Here is a 27,432-nt window from a genome sequence, read left to right as displayed (position 1 = left end):
GTGAGTGTGGGCGGCCTCTCCAGCGTGCCCCCTGGAGAGGTCACATGCTCTTCTCAAGCTTTGCTTCCTGCCCAGGGCCAGCTGCTTTGCTTGGCCTTGCTGGAGGCCAGGATCGGGGCTCTGAATTCTGGTGAAAACCTTGGGTCATTCATTCAGTGGCTCCTCGGGGAAAGAACGTATTACCAGGCTGAGGAACACAGTTTGGGGGCCTGAGTAGGGCACGCAGCTTCTCTTGGCCAGGAAATAATTCTCTAAGGCCTTCTGGGCACCTGGCTCTGTGCCCAGGGCTCTAGCAGCCTCTAACACCCCGTCCTCCGTATCCTCATTGCCATTTCAATGAGCAGGAAACTGAAGCTCAGAAAAATTAAGCAACTTGCCCAAGGCCACAGACCAAATGACAAACAGGACTTAAGCAACTGCTGTCCCACTGGAATCAGCATGTGGCCTTCTGCAGAGGGCCCCAGCACAGCGGAACTGAATGGTGATGGTTGCTGCAGGCTCTGCCACTCTGGTCACCCCTTACTCCCATGTTGAAACCCCATTTCCCCTGCCAGCAGCCTCATGGCCGCCGCCAGGTTTCTTTGCGTCTGAGTGGGTTCCTCCCAGTCACCTGGGAGCTTCCCAGGCAGGCCTCCTGAATGGAGCCCCATGGGGTCTTCTGCCTCCTTGCTGAATGGTGAAGTGAGGGTTTCCTGCTGGAGTCTTCAAGCGGGCAAGCAGGCAGGGGCTGGAGGCAATCTCCCAAGGGGCCCCAGGAGGCTTCACACAACTGACAGGAAGGAGGAGGCCAGGGCGGGGCTGGGGCTTATGCCAGAGAACCCAGCCAACTGCTGCCCTCGGCCCTCCCATGCAGCCCCCTCCTGAAGTTATAAATCCAGGCAGCTCAGAGGAGACACCCTAAGCCTCCATCTGCCTGGGTCCTGCCCTAGGTGTGGGGGTGGGGGGAACCCCAGCTGGGTGGCTCTTTACGCAGCCCCAGCACATTGCTGTTGACAGCGGTGGTGGGAGATGCTGAGGCCTTGCCCTAGAGGGGCCTCTGGAGGTCAGAAGGTAGGGCCTGCCCAGTGCCACAGGGCAGGCAAGGAAATACACAAAGGCTGGGCTAGGGCTGAGATACTGTGCTTTACTGGCAGCAGGGGTGAAAGCGAAGAAAAATAGTAATTCTGGGGGCAGAAGGAGCAGGCAGCCAGGCCCAGGCTGAAGAGGCTGGCTTCTTGTCTTGGGGGGCTGGTGCATGCGTGCGTGCGTGCGTGTGTGTGTGTGGAGGGAAGGAGGGGTGGCTGGAGCCCCAGGGCCCAGGGCTTCTTGGGGAGGAAAGAAGACAGCTGGCTCAGAAGTCCATGGAGCTGTGGGCCAGGTAGTCCTTGCGGCCAATGTTGCTGACCTGCTTGGTCTGCATCGCCTCGAGTTTGGGGCAGTCGGTGATACGGTGACCCAGGCCCCCACAGAAGGCACAGCCACGTTCCCCTGGGGGCAGAAGTGGGGGTTAGCATGGCCACCAGGGACCAAACTCCACATCCTTGAGCTCCGGCTCTATCCAATCTCCCAGGCTACTGACACCCAGCTTAGACTCGTGCCTGCAAGTGCTCCCATCACTCCCCCGCCTACCAGACTGTGCCTCCCGCTCTGTGTCACCTCCGATGTCCAGCATGGACTCGTCCCCACAGTGCAGCACTTGCAGCACGGGCGGCACCTTCTGCTTGGCCTCCAGCAGCAGGGCTTTGAGGTCCATTAGCACTGACTCATCTGAGGAGGGAGGAGGAGGGTGTCATCAGGCCTCGGGGTGGCACAGGCAGGGCCCAGGGACCCAAGGTGGCCCTGGTAGTCAGACTCACCACAGGCCTTGTTGATGAAGGTAGTGGCGATGCCCGTGTTCCCTGAGCGCCCGGTGCGGCCAATACGGTGCACTGCAGGGAGAGAGCAGAGCCTCTGATCCACTGCCCGGGGGCTGGGGGACCCCCAAATTGCTGAGCCCACACCCATCCACTCCCTACCATAGTTCTCGATCTCCTCAGGCATGTCGTAATTGATGACATGCTGGATGGCAGGGAAGTCCAGGCCCTTGGAGGCCACATCTGTGGCCACGAGGACATCCTTCTTGCCTTCCCGGAATGCCTCGATGGCCTTCGTCCTTTCCTCCTGGTCTGGGGAAGGACAGATAAGAACTGTTAGAGCTGCAGCACGAATCTGGGCAGCAGCAGGCTGGCCAGGCAGGGGAAGGGATTCGGTGAGGAGCTGCTGTGGTGGCAGGGGCCGTGCCGTGTCACGCACCACACCACCCTGACCTTTGCCCCCGTGGATGGCCACGGCTTCGACCCCCTTGAGCAGCAGGTACTCGTGGATGGCGTCCACATCTGCCTTCTTCTCTGCAAAGATGAGTACCTGTGTGGGAAGGCCAACGCCGGTCACCAGGGCTGACCCTATGGGCTCACCCCGACCTTGCTCAGCACATACCCTACTACCCTCCCCTTCCCCCGGGGTCCTGGGCCGCCTTGACCGCTGCACTCACGGGTGGGGGTGTCTTCTGCAGGCACTCAAGCAGATACACCATCTTGGCCTCTTCCTTCACGTATTCCACCTCCTGCCACCAGGAGGACTGGGTCAGCTGGTCCACAGGTCAGGCTCATCAGCCGTGACCCTGCCTCGTGGGCCAGGCCGCCAGGCCGGAAGGTGACCGGAAGCCACCAACGGCCGGGAGCTTGACTCATGTTTCCTGCTCAGGGCCCTTGAATGAAACGCCATTGCCCATGAGCCCCCCGCTCCCCTCTTGAATCAGCCTCAAGGAGCCTCCCCACCTTCCACGCTCACAGATGAGACTCTGCCCACCACAAGCATCTGCCCACCTGGATGACATCCAGACTGGCAGCCCCGGCGCGCCCCACATTGATGGTGACAGGCTTCACCAGGGCGCTCTTGGCAAAGTTCTGAATCTTCTTAGGCATGGTGGCACTGAAGAGCAGGGTCTGCCGCTGGCCCTGAGTGGGGGCGGGGCTGGGTGAAGGCAGGTGGTGGTGGGGGGACTGGGGCCAGGCCACGCAGGGAGTGGGGCTGAAGTGGGAGCAGGGGGTAGGGCTGTCCAGGGAATCAGGGCCCTGTGTGGTTGAGTGGGATGTGCAAGGGGGCATGGGTGGTACAGACAGGAGGCAGCACCTTGAAATAGGAAAAGATGGTGCGGATGTCGCCCTCGAAGCCCATGTCGATCATGCGGTCAGCCTCGTCCAGGGCCAAGTAGCGGCAGATGTCCAGGCTGACCATCTTCTTCTGCAGTAGATCCATGAGGCGCCCTGGAGTGGCCACCATCATGTGCACACCGCTGGGGGTCGAGCAGAGACCCTGAAGGCTTGGAACCACTTGCCCATCCTGCCCAGTGACCAGGCCTCTGCTTCTGGCCTGACCTCTGGCCTCTGATTTTGCCGTTCCCTCACTCCACTCCCACCCTTCTGCCCTGCACCCTGTGCATAGCTCTCTCCCAGAAAATGCCCCAGCCAAGGGGGGACCCCTATCTGGCATACCCTCCCCCCTCCTGAGCCACTCTTCCCTCACCACCCAGGAGGTCTGTCCTGAATGTCCAGCTGGGCTTCAGTGTGTAGGCCTTGATGGGCTCACTGCCCTGTTACACTGAATTCATCTTTCCCTGAGCCTGGAAATGCTGTGTGAGGCAGGGCCTGGTTCAGGGTGACTGGTGCCATTTACTGTGGAGCTGTACTGTGTGGAAGGGGTACATCGCCACTGGTCCCCACCCAGCACCTCGGCCTCCTTGGTTCTGACCACATCTAACAACTTTGACTTTCCTGGACACACTGGGCCCCTCCACCTCTGTGCCTCTGCTTTGGCTGGATTTCCTGCCTGGAACACTCCCTTTCAAAATTCAAATATCCCCTTTCCTGGGCTTTCACAGCATCTTGCTATGCACGTCTGTCTGGCCCCAATCACCCTGGACTGCGGCTCATCTGTTTAGTCCCATTTGACTGCGCCCACAGGAGCCTCAGCGAGGGTGAGTGGTATGGCTAAAGTAAAGTGGCCTCTATCATGCCTGAGGGGCTCCAGGGGAGATCGTGGGACAGGGGTGCCCGCACTCACTGTCGGATGGTCTCCATCTGCTCTTTGACAGACATGCCCCCAATGCAGAGTGCGCAGCGCAGCAGCGGTGAGCTGTCCTCCTGCAGCAGGCGGCAGTAGTACTCCAGGATGCCGTGGGTCTGCCGGGCCAGCTCCCGCTGCGGGCAGAGGGTCAAAGGCTGGCACCAGAAGGCAGCCCAGCCTCTTCCCCGCCCACCAGGCTGCCTATCTTACCGAGGGGCAGATGATGAGTCCATAGGGCCCCTCACGTTTGGAGAAGGGCAACCTCTTCTCTTGTTCCAGGCAGAACATAATAACAGGCAACGTAAACACCAGTGTCTTGCCCGACCCAGTGAAGGCGATGCCAATCATGTCCCGGCCCGACAATCTGGTGGAAGAGGGCAGGCCTGAGGGGCAGGCTCAGCCAAGACAGGCAGTTCCTCTCTAAATGGACATGCAGCAACTGCTCCTCCCCTCACTGCCCTTCTAAGGGACCCCTGGGCCACACTCACATGGTGGGGATGCCCTGGATCTGAATGGGCGTCGGGTGATGGATGCTTTTCTTCTTCAGTCCTCTCAGGATGGCTACAGAAAACAAGATGTAACCCTAGTGTCTGACAGGTATTTTATTAGCCACTCCCTTCCCCTCAAGACCTGTAAAATTGGCACCATCCTCCCTAAGTTACAAATGATGAAACAGAAAGGGGGGGGGGGCAAACTTGAACAAAGCCCCTGGACTAGGTAGGGCCAGAATTCATGCCGAGGTCTAAGTCCAATGTTTTTTCTGCTGTGGATGCTACTCACTTTCCCACTGAAGCTCCACTAATGACAAAGGATAATGAACATGTACAACTGGGGCAACTGAAAAGAGAGCCCTAAAAAAATCCTCCATCTTCACTGAGTGGGCCCAACACTGTAAATGCTGAGTTCAGTGAGGGCCACGACACAACCTCACAGAAGTTTAATTGTAAAAGTGTGGTGTCTTTCCCAGTTCCCAGTACCTGCAGGGAATTTCATTTCTTTGAAGCTTTTGAGGGGTGGTGGGATACCATCCCCCTCCACCAGGATGTGGTACTTCTTCCGTACACGCTCATGCCGCTCTTCTGACATGTTCAGGACATAACGGGGGGGTGTCCAACTGTGGATGGGTGATAAGGGTTGGGAGACGCCCTGGGCACAGATGGTTTTTGGGTGTCCGTACCACACTCAGCCACATCACATGCCATCCTAAGGGTGACTACATAGACTGGAAAGACATACCTGGTTTTGATGGGGTCGTCGTATGTGATTCCCTTGGCCATCTCCTTCACAGACATCAAAGCTGAAAATACAGTGCTCAGGTTGGCTCCTGCTTCCCAGAGACCAGGCCCCTTGAGACATAACATGCGCAGATTATAACCGTACCTCGGCCCTCCGCCACACTTTCCAGGATCTTCTCTTCTTCCTTCAGCTGCTTCTCCTTGGCAGATTCTTTGCGGGCTGGGAAAAACAACAGAGGATTCCAAGGTATCAGCATGGTCTCTAACTGAGTCTCTACAAGTCTCCACCCCGTCTCCTAACCCCCTCCCACTCCCTTCCAGTCCCTGCTGCACAGCCCACCTTCGGCCTTCTCTTTGAGGTGCTGGTGCTGATCCAGAAGGCTGACGTTGGACTGAGGGCCCAGTGGGATGTCGTCCTCATCTCCCCGAGGCTCGCTGCCGCTATCCTGCTGCTCCTCTTCCGTAGCCCCCTTACGCCGCCGCTGCAGCAGCTTCTGGAGCTAAGATACCACCCCAGCGCTTCTCAGAGTCAAGGCCAAGACAGAGTGGGGGAGCGGGCGCTGGGGGCCTGAGCCACAATCCTGCTTTGGGGGCGAGAGTCCTACGTCCCCAGGCGCGGAGCTGCCCTACTCCTCAGTTCCAGTCGCTAGTCCCTTTTCTGCCCGGGGACCACCGCTCCCGCGTACTGACACCACACTCCTCATGCCGCAACTGCTTCCCACTGCAGATCAGAGGCTGTGCCCCTTACCCCCCGTTCCTCCTTCGACCCGGGCCCCTCACCAGCAGTTGCCGGCGCTGCCGCAACGGCACATAGGGCACGTAGTCCTCGTCATCCTCATCTTCCGCCTCGGAGCGACTGGCTCCGGTAGTCGCTTCGTCTGTGCGAGCCCGCTAAAGATACATACGAGTCAGGCCGGGACCCCTCGCCTTCACTCCCATATCCCACCCACAAAGACCCCAGCCTCCTTTCTCAAACCTTTCGCTCGGGTTCGGCGTCCTCCATCCTTGGCTTACACGCATGCGCGACGCGACAAAACTCCGCCTAGCCCGAGTGAGATCCAATCAGATGTGAAGAAGCGGACGTCGGCGCCTAGCAACGACCTCCGAGGTCCGGATCGCGCAGAGGGACAAACTTTGTCCCGTGCAGTTCTACGGCGCAGGGGTCCCGCCCCCTGTGGCTGGCTACAAAGATGTTGCCTGGGCTGAGGGGAAAAACGGCAGGCAAAGCATTGTGGGACATTGGAGAATTTGGAGCATGCGCTAAAGGCTAAAGCCCAGCCCGGTGAAAGAGGACGGTTCCTTGAGTGGGGATCGCTGGTCCCGAACCGAGGGCGGCTTGCCTGGCGTCATCAGGCACGCCCCCGCCGGTGGACACTGCGCCCTCTCGTGGCCCGGGAGCTCGGATCCCGGCCGCGTCTCCACCTCCAACCCAGGGCGGGGCAGGGTGGGGCTTGCGGCGTGAATGACTCAAGGAGCCCTGCTCTGCCTCTCTGACTAGTGTCCTCATCTGTATGACACAATACTATGTTCAGGGTGACGAGGGCTAAATAAAATGCTGGTGAGAGTGATTTTTGACCGCGAGTCTTTGTCCATATGTGATAACGATTATTGTTGTTCGTGCTATTTATAACAGAGCTCAGAGTGACTAATGGTCTGGGGCCATTCATTGACCCCGAATCTGAGCTTTGAGGAAAGGGTAGGAATCCCAACCTGGGAGAGGAGGAATAGCAGGAGTAAAAGCCTGGCGATGTGCAAATACAAGGATTCCTCAGTGAACAAAGAGCTAGATCACTGCGGCTGGAGTGAGGTGGAGGCAGCCAGAGAGAAGGCTGACAAAGTAGGCTGAGCTCAGTGCAGGAAGAGCCCTTGAATGTCAAGATAAGTAAGTAAGTTCAGCTTCATGGGGTGATTTTAAAAGAGGAATGACATGGTCAGCGCTGTTTTCCCCTTCATTTATATATTTAATTAGAACCTACTGGGTGCTGGGCATCATGCACAGTGCTGAAGCAGATAAAAGACCAACAAGACAGCAACCTGGCTTGTGAGCTCGCTGTTGAGGAGACAGAAATATAGACGGATCTTGAGGTTAAGGAGAAATATGGTAAGATAGACAAATTCTCAATTTTGGAACAATCACAAAGGCTGAACAGACTAGTTCTCACAATTTTCAGAGCAAAAGCAGCCTCTCAGCTGGGACATGAAGGATGAGCAGGAATTCATGAAGGAAATGTAATCTGGAAAGAGAAATATCTGAGTAAAAGTTGGGAGACTTGAGGGTGCCTGGCCTTGGGGAGCTGAAGTCGTTTTGCATGGCTGAAGCGAGTGAGGCAGGGGCCCCAGGCATGGAGGGGCCATCAACAGAAGTCTGTCTTTCTCTGTAGGTGAAGGGGCTGTGCGGTAGACTAAAGATGTATGTCCCCCAAGAAACATCTTAACTTCAATCCATTCCTGTGGATTTTAAGTAGGACATTGTGATGAGGTTTACTTCAGTTAAGGTGTAACCCACCACATTCAGGATGCGTCTTAATCCTATTACTAGAGTCCTTTATACACAAATGCATACAGACGGAATAAAGAGAAAGCTGCAGAAGCAAAATGCTGAAAGCAACGAAATCCAGAAGAGAAGGGAGAGACCAGCAGGTGCCACCACATATCAGAGGAGCCAAGGATCACCAGCAGCCAGTCTTTTTAAGAAAGCATTGCCTTGGTGATGCCTTGGCCATTTTCTAGGCCTCAAAACTATAAGCAATACATTCCCATTGTTTAAGCCAAACCATTGCATTGGTATTTGCCTAAGCAGCCTAGAAAACTAAAACAGGCTGCTTGGTCAGACTTCTGATTTTAGAAAGATGAAGCAGAATTTCAAATAGCTACACCATTGAGACTCGAGGGCAGGAGTCTGGGACAAGAGTTGAAGGGAGAGCTGAAAAATGTACCGAGAAAGGTTTTCCAGAGAAGTCCCCACACTTTCTTGGGGATTGGGAAAGCTCAGGGATGAGGGGTTGTGAGCCTGTGGCCAATGCATTGTTTTACTTCTTTCCAAGAGGAAGCTGGCACTCACTGCCAGGAAATGTGGTGGCCCTGTGGTGACACCAGGCAGGGCTCAATGGGGGGTGGTGGGGGGAAGGAGGGAGTGGCTTCTGATCCTGCTCACAACACTCTATAAAGGGATCTTACTGTGTGGCCACTGTCTCCAGACAGGGCACCCCACAACTAAGCTCAAGTTAGGAGTTTGTTGGTTTTAGTAGAGAAAACTACACTGGGGACAAGGGTTTTGGGCACAGGTATACGTGAGGTGTTTTTAGCAACCCCCCTTGTAACAAAACCTGAATTTACATACCAGATCAACAGAAGCGGGAGGATGGGGGTGAGGGGTAGAGGGTGAGGTAAAGTAGTTTAGCCCTACTTTACAGGGCACTTGACCCTCTCAACTCTCAAGTACTTAGGCTACATGTCCCATCCTCATTAGAAAGTCAGATCCAATTTATAAACGTTCAATTTGCCCCCACTTCCTGGCTACTGTTAATTCAGTGTGAGGAATCCCAATAGCCCAGGCCACAGGTGCATAGTCCACAAAGGCCTCCAAAGGACCTTCTGAGACACCTTCTCCCATCTGTATACCCCTCCAACTCCCCCATCTTGCACTGGGGAGAAACCAAGGCACAGAGTGGGGAAGGGGCTCGCTCCAGGTTCCCAGAGTCCTCCCAACAGGAGGAAAAGGCATTGCGGCCGGGTCATAAAGGCCTGTGCTCTCATCCTAGTCATTCAGACTGAGCTCAGTCAAGTCACTTTCCTGTCCTTGGTTTTCTCATCTGTAAAATGGGATAACAGTGCCATTTAGGATTGCTACGGGGATTAAATGAAAATTATGCCAAACTGCTGATGGAGTAGGTGCTCCATAGAGTCGGTGACTAAAGCGGATCCCATGCTTCTGAGAAAAGCCCTCATCTCACTCCCCACCAAGACCAGGAAATCACCAAGCGCACAACTCTGTGTCCAAATGTTGCTTTATCTTTCCACATGAAAGATCTTCACAGTATCAAAAGTAAAGAATTGGAAAAATAAAACAAAACCAAAAAACAAACAACAACAAGAAAACCAAACACAAAGAGAGCAGTGTTGGGCCAGCAGTACCATCAGCCCCTGGCCCATGGGCCGGCGCAGTCCCGGGCTGAGTGTGAAGGCTGAGTAGCACCAGGAAGCGGCCCTGCTGAGGGCTGTGGGCCCCAGCACGGCTCGGCATCCGTTCAGCTTTTGGTTGGTCCGGGGTGGTGGGGAGCAGGGTCCCGGGCAGGTGGGTGGGGCACGTGGAGGGGGAAACTGTAGACCTTCGGCTGGCAGTCGGGATCTCAGTGCACCTTGAAGGAGCTCGACCTGGTAGGGGCTGAGAAAGAGCAAAGTGCGTGACCACCCGGTGAGCAGCGGCTTTCACTCCAGCCCCCATGAGCCAGCTCTAGGTCCCCACGGGGGACAGGAATTTTGTCTTTCCTTTTTTTTCCCCTCCCTGTATCACCTCCAGCAGAGGATGGAGTCCTGGAGTTTTGTCACCACCTAGAGCCTCATTCTAGATCTCAAGAGATTTAGAACAATCTTCGAGGAGCCCGGGACCCCCTGCTGAAGCGAGTCCACCCAGGCCAGGGGGCATTAACACCCCAGCCTACGGCATCTGCTCCCCTGTTAACAGGTACCGGGGGCGACCAGCTGTGCACCCAGACCCTGCCTCAAGCCCCAGGTACCCAGGCCTGGGCCGGGTCCTGATTCGGTGCCAGCACTGCTTTCTGATACACTTGGGAGAGTGGAGAGGGCTCAGAGGGGAGGATTTATTAGGGGAGGGGCATTTCCTGGTTGGAAAAAGAAGAGATCAGTCAAGGTGGGAAAGGGACAAGAGAAGGGAATGGGAGAGGATGGTTGTTTGAGTTTCCTGGATGACAGTGGAGTTGGGCTTGTAGGAAGAGATGCAAGTCTTCCTCTCAGAGGAGCAATGGATGCAGGTGGGGGTGGGGAATTCTAAGTTTGGCAAAGGATCTTGGAACAGAATAGGGCTAAAGGCGACAGTCTTGACTCTGGGGCAGCACAAGGGTGGATCTCTGTCACAGGGACCCCAGCCCCAAATGTTCCCTGGCCTCAGATTCTCTGGGATTCCCCTGGGCAGCTAAGGCCAGCTATCAAGGGTTGGGGTCCTGACCCAAATGGGGACAATGAGACTCAGCAGCTAAGATGAAGGTTCTGGAAGCCCAAAGAGAGGCTGCTGCCTTGGTCTTGCAAAGAGGTGGAGAAACAGGTGGGGACATGCTCCAGAGGGGGCCCACCTGCTCCAGCCTCTCACTGCCTTGAGGGTTGCCTGCCAGGAAAGGCCTCACCCCAAGGGAAGAGCTGAGTTGGGTATGGGACTGCACAGCCACTTGGCCCTGTGGCTGCCTCCTATGCTTTACTTCTGCACTGGGATCCTCAGCCCAGGCTTTCTCCAGTCTTCTGTTCCCAGTCCAGAATATCACCTGACATGTTGACACTTTGGACAACAGGATGTGTGCAGGTGGCTGGGAGGGGCAGCCAGAGCCTGCTAGAGGCAGCTCATGGACTCTGTCCTGTTTTGGAAGAGCCCCACCCACTCCTTCATGCCTAAATGACCTCCAAGGCCTGAGTCTAGTTCCTCTGCCCCCTTCACTGCTTCCCCAGGGCTGGCCCCTTCTTGCCCAGTGTCAGCTGGAAGTGCCCCTGTAGCTGCCAACTGGGAGCCAAGCCAGGCAAGTGGGATTTTCCACCCCAAATCTTGATAATGTCAGGGGGTGGGGGCAGGTCCCCTGGCTGCTTGCTCCCCTGAGGAAGAGCAGGCTGACAGTGATAGCCCTGGGGAAGGCAGTCCAGGAAAAACAGGCAGGAGGAGCTCCCAGGAGGGCCTGGGCCAGGCAGCATCATGGGGGAACAGAGGCCTGGGTCAGTGGCCACAGGACAGAGCCGTGACCTTTGGAGACTGTAACCGGTGACGCCATCGCAGTGGGGGTGAAGGTGGAGGGGCTGGGGTTGCCGAGCCTGAAGTCCAACCTCAGTGCCCCAGAGCATGAAATGGCCTGGCAGGGGCTTCAGAAGGTGGTGGAGTGTGACGAGAGGGTGGAGTGTGACGAGAGGGTGGCGTGCAACAGTCGGGTGTCACTGTACCTCACTGAGCTGTGCTAGGAGTGGTTTTCTTGAGGCTGAAGTTGGTCCAGTTTACAGCAACTTTCTGACGAGTTTGCTTTGCAGAATCCAAACAGAACCTGTTGGGTTTGGAAGACATGAGAAGCACAATCAGAGGTGCCCCCCCTCCTCGCTGGACCCCTCTTCTAGACCCCTAAAGAAACCGGTCAGTTCTGCGTGACCCCTCTGGCTCCCTGGTATTGGGGTCTAGCAAGTACAGAGCTTTGCTGGCTTGGTGGGGAGGCCTCCTGGATAGAGCCCAGGAACCACCGCCCATGAGCTGAGGGGACAACACACGAAAGGAACAGACTGTCCCACCTTTTATTTCACCCTCTATCTATGCTGGCCTGCCTTCTATCCCCCGGGAGGCCGTGCTTCCTTTCACCCTCAAACCTTGGTCAGTGCTGCCCCCACTGCTGGGAGTGCCCTTTTCTGTTTTACTTGACCGATTCATTCTCATCCTGTGAGTTTCAGCTTGGTCGTCACCTCCCTGGGAAGGCTCCCTGGCCTGGCCCACACCCAGCTTGGTCTGCAGTCCTTCTTCTGGCTCCCCATCCCCAGACCCACAGCCTTAGCCTCTCATAGCATCTTTTTTTTTTTTCTTAATTTATTTAGTACTAATATTTTTATTACAACATAAACTTTAACTAAATTTTACAGTAAAAACATTTTATGTATAACTGTAGAGGAACTACTGTACAGATAGCCTCCAACTTAAAAATGGGCTGTATTTTAAAAGTCCATGGAGTTGTTTGATAAGTCAATTGGAAGATATTTGCTCTGTTGAAAATAGCAAAAATAACATTTCCCAGGCTAGCCCAACAAGCCCATTTAAGCCAAATACTAACTGAATTATACACTTATCAATATGGTTTGAGTTCCAGGATCCAAAACAAACTTTACTCTTCCCTCTTATTCTTGATTTATGCCTGAGTTTTTTCTTTAGGAAAATCCACATCAAGGTTTTAGTCTCTTCCTAGAGGACAGGTACCATATCCTTTTGGCAAGGCACCCATCCCTATCCAAGTCATGGCACATTCTAGTTGTCATTAGAGCATGCCCAATATTTGGACTCTAACAGCATCTTAACCAAACTGTGCATTCGTGGATGCTCTCTCCCCCTTTCAGCCCAAGCACAGGGCAGAGGAAGTGCCAGTGAATAAACAAAACGAATATTGCTAGAAACAGCCCTGGTTCCACGGGCCTGGCATGCCTCTTCCTCCCATTCCTTTGGCTCCCTGGGTCCCAGCAGCTAGGCTGGGTGGGAGAGAGCCCTGACTGCCCAAACCTCTCCACTGTTCCCTGCTATCTGGAGGCCAGGAGGGGCTGGAGAGGCTCTCCGAGGGGCCAGGCCCTGGGGTGCCCTGTGAGTGGGTGAACAGCAGCCCGCACACCTACCTCTTGAAGTACTCCACCTCCCGGTCAGTCTCATCCATCTCCACCCCATCCATGTCCTTGGGCAGGAACACATCATCTAGGAAGATACAGCCAGGAGGGCTCAGTGCTCACAGCCAGGCCTTTGGGGTCATGCTCTTGGGGCAGTGCTGCCCACACGCAACGACTGCCCTCCACCCCGTGGCCTGGCCGGGATGGGGGGTCGGCCGCTCAGTTCCTGGTGCACTCACCCAAGGAGGAGGCTGACTTCTCCTGCTTGTTGCGGCTCCGGCGGCTGCGGCCTTTGCCCTGCGGCAAGCTCTGCGGCCTGGCTGGGCCTGGGGGCTGCACGGACTCCTGCTCTGGAGGCCGTGCTTTGACCTCGCCTGGCCAGTTTCGCCAGGAGCTGCCCTTCTCCTTCTCGGTTTTGGGGCTGCCAGCCCAGCCTGGTCCTGGCCGGCTCCCCCGGCTCCCCTCTCCAGCCTCAGCACAGTTGCCTACTCTGGGAGGCTCTAGGGCCTTGCCCGGCTGCTTGAGGCCAGGGGTCTGGCCCTTGGCACTGGACACCTCTAGGCCGGCCAGGGGCTGGGGGCCTGGGCTTGCCTCATTCTTCTTGGCCTGACTGCCCTGTCTCTTGCCCTTCCGTGGCTTCCCACCTGAGGCCACAGACTCAGGTAGCTCCTGCTTGCAACTGGGGACCTCCTTCGGGCTCGGGTCCTCAGAACTAGGGTTGCCCGGCTTGGGCGTCTTGACCCAGATCACCCGGGACAGGTTGGGCACGGTGTTGAGCCTCCTCACTAGCCCATTCTCTGGAATGATACCAGGAGGGGGACCCCTCACCTCTGTCCATGGTGGGTGGGGGCCTCTCAGTTCTGCCCATGATGGGGCTGGCTTGCCTGGAACTTGTAACATGTGGTTCTGGGGGGATCCCAAAGTCAAAGGGGACAGGTCAAGGTTGATGTCAGGCCGTTGCTCTGAGGAGCCATTGAGGTTTGAGGGGGGTAAACTCTGGGGCTCGGTCTCAGCAGCCCCGTCCTTGGAGAAGCCATTGCCGTCCATGCTGAGCTCACATATGCTGAAGCTGGCTCGGATGGAGTCCTTGACAGTGTTCTTGATCTCCTGCAGGCGGCTGCTCAGGAAGCTGTTGACCCGATCCAGCTCCCGGTCAGGCCACTCCAAGAGCCTCTCCCTGGCAGGCCTCGGCTCCCGGCTTCCAGAAACACTGCGGTTCGCCTGCTTCAGGGCTTCTGCTGCCAACTGGGCCTTCTCCTTTTCCTGCCAATACAAGAGTCAGTTTTCAGCAGGGGCCTGTCAGTTGCCAGGCACAATGTGACACCTGACACAGCAGCCTGGTGCCTGGCTTTACCACTCCATGGCCAGAGGCAGAGCCTCGGGAGCCTGGCCCGCTCACCCACCCTGTGGGAGTGAAGGTGAGGTGCAATCAGAAGGTCTATGTGCCAGGGATGGAGGAACAGCTACCCCAACAGACGGTGGGTTTCGGCAGCTTGCTCATACAGAGCCCCTCTGTTGGTTCCAGGGCCTAAGAAGGCCGAGATTCCAAGTGGTAGGAACTGAGCTAAGCAGAAGTTACTCCCAGGGCTGGGTCTGTGTGAGCTTGAGCAATTGGCTCACTTGCTGGGTCTCAGGGGACTCATCTGTAAAATGGGGACATGATTCTGGAGTGGGGCCCAAGGTGGGATGGATGTGAGGGAGAGAGAGCTGCTGCACCAGCCTTCTCTCCAGTTCTGCAGGTAGGAGAGGGAAAAAGCTGGGAGATCATGGGGGGTCTTCCAAGAAGAAGGACATGGGGATCCTGAGGATGCCACAGTAGTTGAGAGTGTGCTGGGCACCTGGGAACATGTGTGCTCCTCCTGACGCTGTGCCTGGGTCCTACCACTCGCTGCTCCACTGGCCCCAGATAATTTGGGCCACTCATAAAGTGTGCCCAGTGGCAACAAAACAGCCATCCTGGGCCCTCACAGCAAGATGTCAAGGCTGCCCCTCTGTTCAGGTGAGCATGGGGAGGCTCGGAGGCTGCTCCCTGCCAACCAGCTTTGACAGACCCAGCTCAGGAGAGTTAAAATCAAAGTCTGTGGGCCCTGAGTTACCCAGCCCACCCCTCAACCTCAAGGCACCAGCAGGCCTGTGAGGCCTTTACAGGGAGACTGGAGACAGGTATCAGAAGCCTACAGGAAGGAAGTGGGGGTGGTGCCCCAGGGGTTGGAGGACTTGCAACATTTCACATATTCCCAGTAGATTAGGGAGTAGGGAGGAGAAGCCAGAAAGGGAGACTGGGGAGAAAAAAGAGGCTTGCCACCACCTCAGAGTCGATTTAACAGTGGCCCCTTGTCCCAGAGGCATGCACTTATTCTCTCCTCTTTCTTGAACACTGGTTCCATAACTGACTAGCTGTAGGACCTTGGACAAATCACTTATTCTCTCTGAACTTGACTTTCCCCATTTGTAAATTAGGGAAGCAAATACCTAGGCCTCACAGGGTTGCTCGGAGGGTATCTGAGAGAGGTATGTGGCAAGTCTCTTTCCCCAGGTGTTAAGGCTGTGCCTTGGCACAGTGAGCCTGAGATACGGACACAGCTCAGCCAGGAGCAGAATTTTCCATCTGTGTTTCACAGAGCTCTGAAGCCAAGGGCACGCGTGAGGGACTGGTGGGCCCTTCATCCTTCTCTTCTCCTTCACCAGAAAAGCTTTCCTTTGAATTGTCAGAGGCTGAGGTTCCATTCACAGAAAAGGGTTTGGCTGCTAAGAAGATGTCTTAAAACTACTAGTGGAGAGGACACAGTGTGGAACCACACACAACGTGGGACCAAGAGGAGGGGAAAGCAGGAAGCGCTCATTTGCTGCATGTACCATGAGCCCGGCACTTTCCATATTGTCTCCTGTCATCCTCCTCACAAAGCCCTTGCTGCCTCGTTACCCTCCATTTATAGGTGAGAAATCTCGACTTTAGAAAGAGTTAAGGAACTGACCCAAGGTGAGGTGGCTGGTAAGTGGCAGCATCGGGACAATAAACTAGGTTTGCACTTCAGAGGTCCCTGGGTTTTTCATTTCTGCCTGACAATCATTTACTGACCCCTGACTTGGTGAGGTACTGGGTTCGGCGCTGGGAACTCAGACACAGGAGATGAGCTACTGTCTCTGCCTTGCTGACTCTAGTCTGCTGGGGAGACGGACATGCAGATAGGCCGTTTACTTCAGAGTGACAATGACACTGGGACAAGGGAAGGAAGCACAGGGTGCCCTGGGAACCGGGAGGAGGTACTCCTACCCCAGGCTGGGCCATGAGAGCACACTACCTGAAGGAGGCAGCATCTACACTGAGAAATGAAGGGTGAGTGGGACTGTCCTGGAGGAAGGGAGATGAACACCTTCTGGACACAACTAACAAGTGTCAGGGCTGGGAAATGAGAAAGCACAATACCTTGAAGGGAAAGCAAGCCATTCAGAGGTATAGCCAGAGCCCAGATTTTTCTTTTGGGGGTGGGGTGGGCAGAAGGGCCAGGAGAGAATGAGAGAGGACGCTAGAAAGCTTAGCAGGCCTAGGGTGTAAAGGGCCATGCAGGCCATGTTACAGCCTGGATTTTATCCTGAAGGCAATGTTTTAAAACTCTTTGCAGGGGGCAGGGTTAAAGTAATAATGGGGAGGGGTGGAGGTGGAGGTGGATTGGTTCGAGCTGTTTAGGAGGCTGCATGGACAGGACTTTTGGTGACTGGCCAGGAGAGAAAATGATCAATGAGTCAAGAAAACAACATCAACAACCATTACTGTTACTATGGAGCCGCCTTCACTGAGTGCTCACAATGTGCCAGGCACTCTGCCAAACCTTTCCATGCACTACTCCATTTTATCCTCACAACAACCTGACCCAGAGTCTCCCATTACTCCCATTTTACAGATGAAGGAATGGAGGCTTGGAGACTGAGTGATTTGCCCAAGGTCATACAGCATGTGTGGCAGAGCTGGGTTTCAAACAGGTCTAACTGCCCCTCCTCCCAGGTTGGCTCCCAGGGTCATGAGGCAGGCGACTGGGTGGTGGGTGGCGCCATTAACTGGACAGACAATGGAGAAGGAAGAGTTGGCTTCTCTGGAGAAAGACAAGTGCAGTTTTGGATGGGTGGAGCTGGTGGGCCCTGTGGGATGCCCGTGAGGAGGTGTCCAGTAGCAGTAGCAGCTGTTGCTGTGGAGCAGGGAGGAGATGGGTGGACAGAGCCAATCGGGAGGAAACCTTACATCGATGTTTCCCAGGGAGATGCCCTCAAGGGGAAGGGCAGGCAGAGGAGGAGTTCACGGGGACTGAAAAGAGGTCAGAGAGGAAGGTGAAAAGTCCCAAGAACATGGTGTTCCCACTGCCTTTTCCCTGCCCCCTCTTGGCTGAAAATGGAGTTGCCAAAGAAAACAATGTTTGCCAAACATGAATGCTAACTGTCAAATGTTGCTTAATGAACAAATAAGATGGGAATTTTCAGGAGAGTATAATTTGATCTGGCAACAAAGAAGTTGTTGGTGATTCTGTGGAGGGGGGTGGGGGAGAAAAGTCTGCAGCAAGTTTGACAGGAGAAGTGACTACAGTGAACGCAGAGAACATTTTTCAAGAAATCTGGCTGTGCAGAGAGGAAAGATTCTAGGGGTATGAGAGAGAGGCTGTAGGCTCAAGGAACAGATTGCTTTCAAAAAAGAGAATACTGGGTGCATTGAAATATTGATGGGAAACAGCCTAGAGTAAAGGGTGGAGCTACAGGAAAGGCCACTTTTTCAGTGAGGAGGCAAGAAAGGGCAGGTTCTAGAAGCCCAGGGGCCTGGCTGGGCCTCAGGTGGGAAAAAGGACAACTCTTCTGGTATGATGAGAAGGAAGAAAGTTTGCAAGTGGGGTGGTAAGGTATTGACAGAATGCCTGTCCAGTGACTTTCTCTTCTTGTTGAAACAGGAAGTGAGGTCATTTGCCGAAAAGTTAGGTGGACATGGGGAAGGCCTGGAGGTTTGAAAAGAAGGGCTGACTGGAAAAGGGGCTTGAGAGAAGGGAAGTGATGAGGAGAATGAGGACTGCTGGGCAGGGTGGAGGGCTCAGGCGAGTGGGAGGCCATGCTTCTGGGGTGGCACCAAGAGATCTGACAGTGTGCTTTCCTTAAGGTTCAGGAATGGCCCAGGGCTGTGCTTTTTTCTGAGTGGGTGTAATGGAAGGGCAACAGGGCAAGGCATTGAGAGTATTGGTAAGGGAGTGATTGAAGGATGGGCCATGGGATCTCGGGAGGAAGAGAAAGCAGCAGTGAATGGAGAAGGGTAGCCAGGAGGCTGATGACAGAGTCTATGCTATAGCTTCAAAGGAACAGGGGTTAGGAGACGGTCACAGGTAAAATGGTACCAGGTACCGTGGATAGCTTTATCCATCTCTGGAGGTGGGAGAGAGAGAACAGCAGCTGCCACTGGATGGCTGTGGGGAGCTGTGTTTTGGGAGGATAGTCAAATTGCGGTTAAGTCTAGGAGGAGGCTGACGTATAAAAGATATTGGCCAAGATTGCGGCTATGTGTCTTTATGGCTGCCTGTTTACATGCCTGCCCATGTCCCATGGCTCTAGGTCTTTGAGAGCAGGAAAGGGAGAGGAAGGGGTCAGGGATGTCCCCCAGGTTTCTGCTTGGGTGACGGGGAAGGTGACTTGCTCCATGTTGTACCTCTGGCCTCGGGAATAGGGCCTGGTGGACAATAGTTGTGCAAGGAATTTTTGAATGCGTGAATAGAGCATGATAAATGCAGACGAGAGAGACATGCAAGGCATCGGGGGACTGCCGTGGAGGAAACTGAGGGAGTCTGCTAAGAAGAAACATCTGAACCAGGCTTGGAAGGAAAGTTTGTCAGGAAGGAAAGAAGGGGACAGAAGACAGCACAACCGGTCAAGGGAAAATGATGTTTGGGCACACAGGTGCCCAAAGGATGTTTGAAATGCATGCCAGGTCCGAGAACTGCTGGGTGAGCTCTCTGGGGCCCTAACTAGGAACCACTGCTTTGAGAGGTCAGGAAAGCTCCCCAAACAATCCTGATGGGCAACTCTGGCTGAGAGGAGGAAACTGCTGACCATTTTCTGCAGGCAGTGGTGGGATCCCTTGGCTCACTACTTCAGGCTGCAGGGAAAAGGATCCTGGTAGTCTTGTGGGCTGGAAAAAATTGCTTCTGCTTTCCCAAGTACCAGGGCTCTTTGACCACCAGGAACTGGAGCTACATGGTTGTCAGACCCAAATCTCTTCGGATGCCGGGCTCCCCAGTGTGGCACTGTAGATGCAGTTGGGGTACAATCAGGCTAAGAGATAATGAGGCGGCAGGGGACATGCCATCAAGCCCCAGGGCTCATGTGGCAGCAGGGCTGCCTGTGAAGAGCTCACGGGCTCTACCCACAGCCCCCTGAGGACTTGTTTATTCCTATGACTTTGGCTATACCTCTAAGCTGGCAACTCCCAGCCTCGCATCTCCATCTCCACTTGGGTGCCTCACGGGAGCCTCCGAGTCCACAGGCCCCAAAAGAATTCACTGTCTTCTTCAAGTCTCATCCTCGCTCAGTGAAATGCACCACCACCTTCCCCGCCACCCAAGCAAACCCTGACTCCTTCCTCTCCCTTTCCTGCAATCAGATCACCAAGGCCTGTCACGGTTGCTTCCTCTGAAAATCCACTTCTTCTGCTCTAGCCCCACAGCCAGGCCTTGATTCAAAATCATCAACCATCTTACCCCTCGGCCATCATTTCCTGCCTTGAGTACCACCCTCTCTAGTCTACCTGCCACATCACCACATGGTAATCTTAGAATAGAGATGTAACCACGTGAATTCCTTGGTTAAAACCCTCCAGTGACTTGTGCTCACCTGTAGGATAAAGGCAAAACTCTTTAGCAGGGCCCATGAGGCCCTCCATGCCCTGAGCTATTGGCTCTGCCTCTCTGCTGTGGAATGTGCTGGGCCTGCTACCCTGGCTCTCCTGGTGAACTTGTGCTCACTCCCCACAGCTTGGCCCAGAGTCAGCCTCTTGGCAAAGCAATCAGTACTCCTCTGGGCTCCCACAGGAGGTGGGACTTCCCTCCTCACAGGGCTTGTCACACTCTAAAGTGCCTGTCCGGTTTTGCGTCAGTCTCCCCACAGGACTGAGCTCCCTCAGGGTGAGAACTGAACTGCCTCCTGTTTTGGCTTCTGGTATTTGTAGAAATGTTTGCTGAATGAATAAATAACTGACTGAAGCAAGTCCTAGGCTTTGAGGAATCCAGCAAGCAGTTTCCGAGGCCAGGACAGGTTTTTCCTCCAATCATTTGCCCCCAGGCTCCCTAACCCTGATGCCTCCCAAACTCATTCAGCTGCTCCCAGAGCCTTTGGCCGCCAGCACCATTTGGGCCCCAGAAGTCCTGGGGGCCAGGATTCCTCGGGGAGGAGAGGTGGTAGAGCTGGGCTCCCCGCACCCCCCCACACCCACCTTCTTTTTCAGCTTGTGCCGGGCCCGCTTGGCGGCCCTGGCGCTGTTGGGGACTTTGGGCTCCGTGCTGTTGATGAATTCGAGCAGCTCATCCACATCTCGGTGGTCCACGGCGGGCTCCCCAGGGATCCCGCCCAGGGTGCCCCCCTTCATGGGCAGCTCCTCTTTCCGCCTGGTCAGCCTTGAGCGGAGCTTCTCCCGGATCTCGGTATAATTTCGACTCGTCGGGGCAGCGGGTGGCTGGGGGAGGGGGAGGTGCTGACATTACACCCTGGGCTGCGGAGGCCCACAGCACTCCCACCCGTTGGCACCAAATACGTGGTGAGAAGCAAGACGACTGTTCTCTCTACCATCGGCCACCGAGGGCCAAGTGACTTCACCCTCGGCCAGGCTGTGAGCCGATGCCATGGAGGGTAGAAGGAGCAGGAGGTACATGATGGAGTTGGAAGCATCCTGAACTTGCGAGCCAGGAAACCCGTTTGAGCCTGGGCTTCATCACTTGGAAGCTGTATGACCGTGGGCGAGTCACTTAGTCTCTGCAAGCCTCAATTCTGTCATCTCTGAAGTGAGGATAACAATCCCTAGCTCAAAGGGGACTGGCAATTTGATGACTTTCATTTCTTCTAACCTCAACTGTCTACCCTAACCAGCGGCCCTGTCCTCTTCACCTTATGAGACTCCTGAACTGCTTTCTCCCCCTGTCCCGAGACAGCTTGTACTCTGATCTGAGCCTTCTTCACTGGCGCGAATGTGCTCCCGGCCTTCCCCTCGGCTGGCTGTCACACCTGGGGAACTGGGAGCCTTTTGCTTCCACTCTGCCTCCATCACTCACAAGCGTTCACTTCTCTGTGATTATACACATATACATACTCATCAGAACCATAGCTTTCTCTCTGCCATTTCCTTTCCTTTTGCCTAAGGAAAAAAAGTCAATCTTAAGAGAAACCACAGAAAGAGCAAAGGTAGCAAGATTAAAAAAAATAAAAATAAAAAATCCCTACCTCACATGTGTTGTGAGCCTCAAACGAGCAGACACAGGTAAAAGGGCTTACACGGTCCCAGCACAGTTATCGCTAGCGATAGTTATCACCAGGAGGAGAAGGGGTCTCTGGGGGAGAGTAGGGTGCTCCTTCTGCTCACCGCGGATGGCCCCCAGCCCTCTCTGGCCTGGGCAGGCTCACTTACCGCATTATGACCGAAGAACTCACAGTAGCAGCAGTCGCAGAACTTGCCGTCTCTCTGGTGGGTGGAGGACGAGGTGCAGGAGCTACGCTCTGAACTGCTGTCCTCTTCCTCGCCTAGCCCCTCGTCTGCCTCGCAAGGCTGGGGCAGCTGGCATGCCAGGCCACTGTGTGTAAACTTGTGCCCCTTGCACCAGGGCTCCCTGCCAGTGGGGGAGAAAGGCCCAAAAATGAGGGAAGGCAATGCAGAAGCAGCCACCGCCAGGCGCTCCGGAGAGCAGGCCAATACCCATTTGCTTCCCCTGCCTCTTCCACAAAGGTTTGAGGTAACCAGACTGCATCACCACTACCACGAAAATAGGGCAGACACCCATTCCTGGGCCCTCAGGGTCCATCTTGAATGTTGCCACCTGGAAAGAGTTCCCCTGCCTATACCAGCTTTCTCAGGAATCTCATGGCACCATGTGTATTTCTCTATCCTACCATTTAGTAGGCTTTGCTGTAATAGTCTGTCTGTCCATTTGTCTCTCAAACCAGGGTGCCCTTTCCAAGGGCAGGGACTATGCCCCTCTTATTTTTTGGTCCTAAGGCATAGCCTAACAACCTTGCACACAGCAGGCACTCTAAAAAAGTGTCTGAATAGACTAGTGGACTGATAGCTCACTCTCTAATGTCCTCATGACCCAGGTCTGGTGCTCTGCGCCAGGGGGGCTAAGCTGCCTTCATCCTGAGGCATCAAGTTTAGGACAAGCAAATGTGTCACCTGGGCCACAGATTTGAAGAGCTACTGTTTGGACCACGGGTTGTATTTAGCAAATTTCTATCCCACCCCCCAAGTCCTACAACATAGATATCATTATCTCCATTTTGCAGTGGAGGAAACCGAGGCTTAGAGTACTTAACTGCTTTCCCCAAAGAGTGGGACAAGACTCAAGCCCACATCTGTCTGTCTGTAAAGCTCATACTTGCTCCGTAGATCATTCTGCCTCTGGATTTCAGAAAGTACCAAATGAGAAATAGGCCCGGAAGGCCCCAGAATTGGAGAACCAGAAGAGCCAGAGGCCAAGGTTGGGCCATGGGCTGTTCCACTGTCCTAGGGGCTGGTGTCAATGGTTAAGGCCCTGGGAGGTGGGGAGCAGGGACGCTGAGAGCAAGGGTGGGGCTCAAGGAGCAACATGGCTGCTCAGCAACCTGGGTAGGTGATGTATTTCCTCTCTGCCGCCATCAGGGAAAGGAAGCAAGGGGAGAGCGTGAAGCGGGGTCATTATCAGTGGTACTCACAGAAGTTCAGTACAAATCTACCACTCTCATCTATCATGTTAGCAACACTGTTTTTAGGAAAACTAAAATACTCAATGCTTCTGAGGATACGGAGAAACCAGCATATTGGTTTCCTATGATTGGCAGTTGCACTGATTTGGAAAGCAATTTTCAATGTGTGTAAAGAACCCTTCATCAAACAGAAAAAAAAGACACCCTTTAACTGAGAACTTTTTTTCATTCTGAGGAATCTATACCAAGGAGAAAAACCCAAAAGAGGGAAAAAGCTTTAGGCACAGAAATTTTAGCAGCATTATTTATGATGTTCAAATGCTGGGATGACCCAACAGTTAAGTCAACTGTGGCCTACGGTCTCCAACCTTTTGAGCCGAGGGCTAAGGAGCCACACAGGGACTTGGTGCATGTGACACAATGCTGGGTGAGCAGCGGAGGGTGCACACCCGTCCAGACACTGTGGGCGAAATATACACAAGGGGAAAAATTGCTCGAGTGGGAAAACAGAAATGCTTTATCAACAAAGATCTGATTTGTAATGCCAAAAAATACCTCCACATTTTCCAAAGAATTCTTTTAAACATATATTAATATAATCTTTCTCAGTACTTAGAGCTACTTTTAGGAATCCACCTGAAAGACATAATTCCTGATTCAAAGATTCATGTGTGAGGACGCTTACTAAAGCCTACTTATAATGGTTTAAAAAAAAACAAAACAAAACACCGAATTGCCCAAATGTCCAGGAACAGGGGAATGATAAAATAGATTATGCTAGAGTTACACAATAAAACAACATTATGTGACCAGTGAAAAGTTTTTTGAAGAATTTTAACTGGAGAAAATTATGATATAATGATATCATATTATTATGATAACTGGGGAAAAACCTCAGGATATAATGCTAAAAAATAACTACTTGAAAATCCATATAGACTATGAACCTAATTATGTTATTTATATCCAGAAATATAATGAAGAAAATATATTACAGTGTTAGAAGTTTATCTTTAGGTCGTGAAGATACATTTTCTTCTCTATCCATTTCTGAAATGTGCCAATTTTAAAATTGGAATACCATTTTAAAAACCCGAACAGAGTCGGGTTTTTCACCTCCCTATCACCTCCACCCCAAAGGCACTCTTCACAGAGTTCTCTGGAGCGCTAAGTCCCGATCAGCCGGGCGAGCCCCTGACTGCCGCTCTCTTACCTGTGAGTGCCGGAGAGTTGCTGAGTGCTTGGTGGAGGGAGGAGAGGCCCACTGCAGTGCCCACTACAGGGGTGGTTGCACCCCGAGAATGGGGGAGGCATCTTCAGGAGTGGCATGCTGGTGGAGGGCAGGTGAGGGCTCTGACATGCCCCCGGGGTGTGTGGGGCAGCAGCAGCGGCAACAGGGCACTCTGAAGCTGGGGCAGGGAAAGGCGCTGCCGGGGTGGTGGGCAGCAGGTGGGGGTGGGGCGGCGAGCCAAAGGATCCGGAGTGAGGTGGGATCAGAGATGCTGGCGGGGGGTGAGGACCAGTGGGGCTGTTAGGGGGGACAGTGAGGTCTGAGTGCCGGTGGTGCTCCGAGATGGGAAAAGCCTCACCTGTGGGTGGATGGGGGAGAAAGGCATCAGCATGGGAGCCCAGACCCTGGGGAGGGAGGCCCAAAGGCTCACGGCCACAGCATCCAGCTTACTATGACCAGAGGGAGCCAGTGTTCCGGGCACAGCCTCTCAGCACAGTGGACCCCTGAGCTTTGGGGAAGGTCCTGCAGTGCCTCAGACTCCCTCAAGTCTCCGTAGGCAGCAGCTAGGCTGGGCAGGCTGGAGGAGCCCAGGCCTGAGGGAGAAGGCACAGGGAAAGCTGGTCCCACTGCAGGCACCAGCTCTCTGTGGGGCATGAATAGGGAATGTGGGTTCTGTCTCTGTGGGAGCTTCAGGCCCAGCTTATTCAGGGCCCTCCTCAGGCACAGGGCAGGGTCTGCAGAAGCCAGTGGAGCAGCAGGCAGAAGCTTTGCTTCTGGGTCATGTAGACAGAAGCAGCCAGGGTATGCGGACTCCTGTGTGGTCCCAGATTTCAGAGAAGTAGGAAAAGAGTTTGAGGGCTCTCTCTGGCTCATGCACCAAAATGAACCGGAATTACACACTGTTCTACTCTCATAAGTTCTAGGACAGTGCCACTTTGTAAACTCATTAGCTCCGTTTAGAAGTATGACAGTACATCACATTTACAGAGTAAATCAATAAGCTGAGTGTCTTTCCCTGGGTCTCTAAGGTTATCTCAGAGTCCAGAGAGGGTTTCTGGAGCTGGGCTTCTAAGAATCACGGCAGCTTGCACCACCAGTCTCTTCTGGATGTAAGTGCAGGTGGAGAAATGAAGCCTGGGAGATGAAATCACCCTGGTTCCCTGTGGTGCCGCAGGGCCAGCTGCTGGGGAACTCAGTCCTAGTTCCCCAGGGACCCTCCCAGGCTTTCTACTCAGATGGTGCTCACCAGGCCCCCTCCTGGGTCCAATGGGAACAGCTCTCAGTCAGTGGCAGCTTTAAGGGGCAAACTTTTCTTTATCAGTGCTATTTTTCACACTTGAGTCCCAGGGAAAGGAGCTCCACAGAGAGAGTCAAGGTCTAGCTCCCTCCCCTATCTGCCCCACTTTAATCAGAACAGCTCCATGTTTACGTGGAGTTTTCATAACTGATCTTCTGATTTATTTGAACAAATTGATTCGTTTGAACAAAGTGCTTTGGAAACCACGGCGCTCTTTGCTGAAGGTTTCCCCCAGACCCATCTTCCAGCAACAGAAACCACTTCTCTACTAATACCCTGCAGTGATGCCAAAGGGCCTGGCTCTTTCATGAGCAGGAAACTCACCAGGTATGGCAGGAGGACTTCCGAGTGGGTTGCCTAGCAGGGCCCCACTGGAGTGCGGGGAGTTCCAGAGGCCTGAGAGCTTATGTGCCGACAGGAATGAACTGGGATCCCAGTCCCCTGAGTTCCCGTGGCAGGAGGAAGATGAGGACGAAGACGAGGATGAGGAGGATGAAGAGGAATGAGAGTCACCCCCACACGACTGTGATTTGCAGGACGTGTGTGACAAGGAGATCTGCAGGAGGAGGGAAAAAAAGGCTCGTGGTGAAACGGCAAATGTCAGCGCTGGCCCTGGCTGCTTACGCTCACCAAGGAGACCCTCCTCCCCTGGGCCCCTGGGCCGTGGTTAGAGTGCAGTGACCACAATCCCAACTGTGAGGACAGATGATGGCCAGGCCTCTGACAGGAGGCAGAGGTGGCGCTCCCAGTTCAGTGAGGTGAGTGGGTATCGGGGAGGGACTTCAGGGGCCCAGGCTGCCTGTGGACTGTGGGCCTCTGGGAAGTGGTGGGAGCAAGCCAAGGAGAGGAAGTGTAGAGGAAAGGGGTCTTAAGTCAGGAGTCCTGCAGCTGAACTGATCCTGGGTAAAAGAGAGAGGCTGGAGGGGAATGGGAATGAGGGCAGTCTGGCCACAGTGAGTCTTGCGATGGCAGGCTTAGATGGCTCCTAGGGATCTCAGAGGCTTTCTAACTGAGGCACATTTCAGACCTTAAACTGTCCCTGTGTCAGACAGGTTGGCTTTCAAAGCAGCACAATCACCTGGGGAGGTGACGTACATCCGCGATGTACCCATATCTACAGGTGGGCCCCCATACTGTGCGCGGAGGGGCAGGGTGGGTGGCCTGAAGCCTCTCGTCTCCCCCAAACCTGAACCCCAGCTGCTAACGCTGTGTCAATGCAACCCAGCAGCCTCTCAGCACCTGGGGCTTTGGGGTTGCCCAAGTGGAGCCACCTGAGAGGAAAGGGAAGGAAGAGCTTCACAGTCAACTTCTTTGGGGAGGCAGCCCTCCTGCACTCAGGGACCCTTCTCAGCGGTTACCTACCGCCACTGCATGCTCTTGACCTGTCTGCCTTTCATCTTCCTTCATGCTCTTTCGGCAATTCTGGCAGACCCATAGAGGCATCTCGCCTAGGAGATTCTTGACGAGCTTTGGCATGAAGTCAGGGGGCAGCTTCTCACCCTGCAACACCAGTCCATTTTGAGAAGGGCCTTCTTCCCAGCCTTTGCGTTCCCGGTGACACAGGAGGCAGCAAGTCTGCACAGACTGGCTGGAGGTGAGGGGCACCTGCCCAACAGACAGAAACAGGGATTCCCAGGAGGGGAAGGCTCTACTTAGAAATAAAATGAACAATATTAATCATTATGCACTTGTTAGGGGTCAGGCACTGTGTGTGTTAGGCACTTTATATAGATAATGTTAGTCCTTGGAACAGCTCTGCAAATTAGGTGCTTTCTTTTAGTTTAAGGAATAGGTTTCAAGAAGTTAAATAAGTTGCCCAAGGTTAGAGAGCTAGTGACTGGTTGAGCTAGGATTTGAACCCCAGTCAGTCTGACTCCAAAGGCCAAGCTCAGGTGCCCAAGTGCCATGATGCCCTCACATCTTGAAGGTCAAAGAGAAGCCGGCCCTTCCCTCTCTGGCATGTCTGGGAGGGGCTGCAATTATCCAGTCTGCCTGTGCAGTACACAGACTGATCCTCATCTGGAAGGCTTCTGGTCAATGCAGTTTGGGAGAAAGTATGGGTTTCCTGAAGAGTTGCGTGACTGTTAGGATCACAGCAGCATTTGTAGGGAAGAGGTCTG

General features: G+C 54.2%; 2 protein-coding genes across 18 annotated transcripts in view; both read right to left on the bottom strand.

Moving 5' to 3' along the window:
- Positions 1–1,103: 1,103 nt before the first annotated feature.
- DDX41 (DEAD-box helicase 41) lies at positions 1,104–6,388 on the bottom strand. Of its 2 annotated transcripts, none has more exons than XM_037823182.1 (17): positions 6,295–6,388; positions 6,099–6,209; positions 5,659–5,818; positions 5,464–5,538; positions 5,320–5,380; positions 5,061–5,197; positions 4,572–4,644; positions 4,294–4,447; positions 4,081–4,217; positions 3,151–3,313; positions 2,844–2,975; positions 2,510–2,581; positions 2,286–2,382; positions 1,995–2,144; positions 1,836–1,907; positions 1,609–1,746; positions 1,104–1,467 (listed from the first exon to the last, which is right to left on the bottom strand). In XM_037823182.1, the coding sequence occupies exons 1-17, from the start codon at positions 6,319–6,321 to the stop codon at positions 1,331–1,333; spliced, it is 1,896 nt and encodes a 631-aa protein (XP_037679110.1). In that variant the 5' UTR covers positions 6,322–6,388; the 3' UTR covers positions 1,104–1,330. The 2 variants fall into 2 exon arrangements, with proteins under 2 accessions (XP_037679110.1, XP_037679111.1); XM_037823183.1 differs by having other exon boundaries at positions 1,636–1,746; positions 6,295–6,378.
- A 2,919-nt stretch (positions 6,389–9,307) lies between these two features.
- The window catches only part of FAM193B (family with sequence similarity 193 member B), a 33,860-nt gene continuing 15,735 nt past the window's right edge, over positions 9,308–27,432 (bottom strand). For 5 of the 16 annotated variants that reach the window (XM_037823052.1, XM_037823054.1, XM_037823055.1 and 2 more), the window contains 9 exons: positions 26,812–26,917; positions 25,637–25,868; positions 23,998–24,373; positions 21,517–21,715; positions 20,332–20,571; positions 13,118–14,141; positions 12,891–12,966; positions 11,475–11,572; positions 9,308–9,702 (listed from right to left, as the gene is read on the bottom strand). In XM_037823052.1, the coding sequence (XP_037678980.1) occupies positions 11,476–11,572; positions 12,891–12,966; positions 13,118–14,141; positions 20,332–20,571; positions 21,517–21,715; positions 23,998–24,373; positions 25,637–25,868; positions 26,812–26,917 (2,350 nt within the window). In that variant the 3' untranslated portion in view covers positions 9,308–9,702; position 11,475. Of the gene's footprint in view, positions 9,703–11,474; positions 11,573–12,890; positions 12,967–13,117; positions 14,142–20,331; positions 20,572–20,999; positions 21,157–21,516; positions 21,716–23,997; positions 24,374–25,636; positions 25,869–26,674; positions 26,964–27,432 lie in introns of those variants that run through there. The other 11 variants (XM_037823051.1, XM_037823060.1, XM_037823057.1 and 8 more) reach the window with 6 other exon arrangements.

Source organism: Choloepus didactylus (assembly GCF_015220235.1).
Source record: "Choloepus didactylus isolate mChoDid1 chromosome 11 unlocalized genomic scaffold, mChoDid1.pri SUPER_11_unloc1, whole genome shotgun sequence".
Classification (NCBI taxonomy): Eukaryota; Metazoa; Chordata; class Mammalia; order Pilosa; family Megalonychidae; genus Choloepus; species Choloepus didactylus.
The sequence above is the reverse complement of the archived record's forward strand: the minus strand, read 5'-3'. Positions and strand labels throughout refer to the sequence as shown.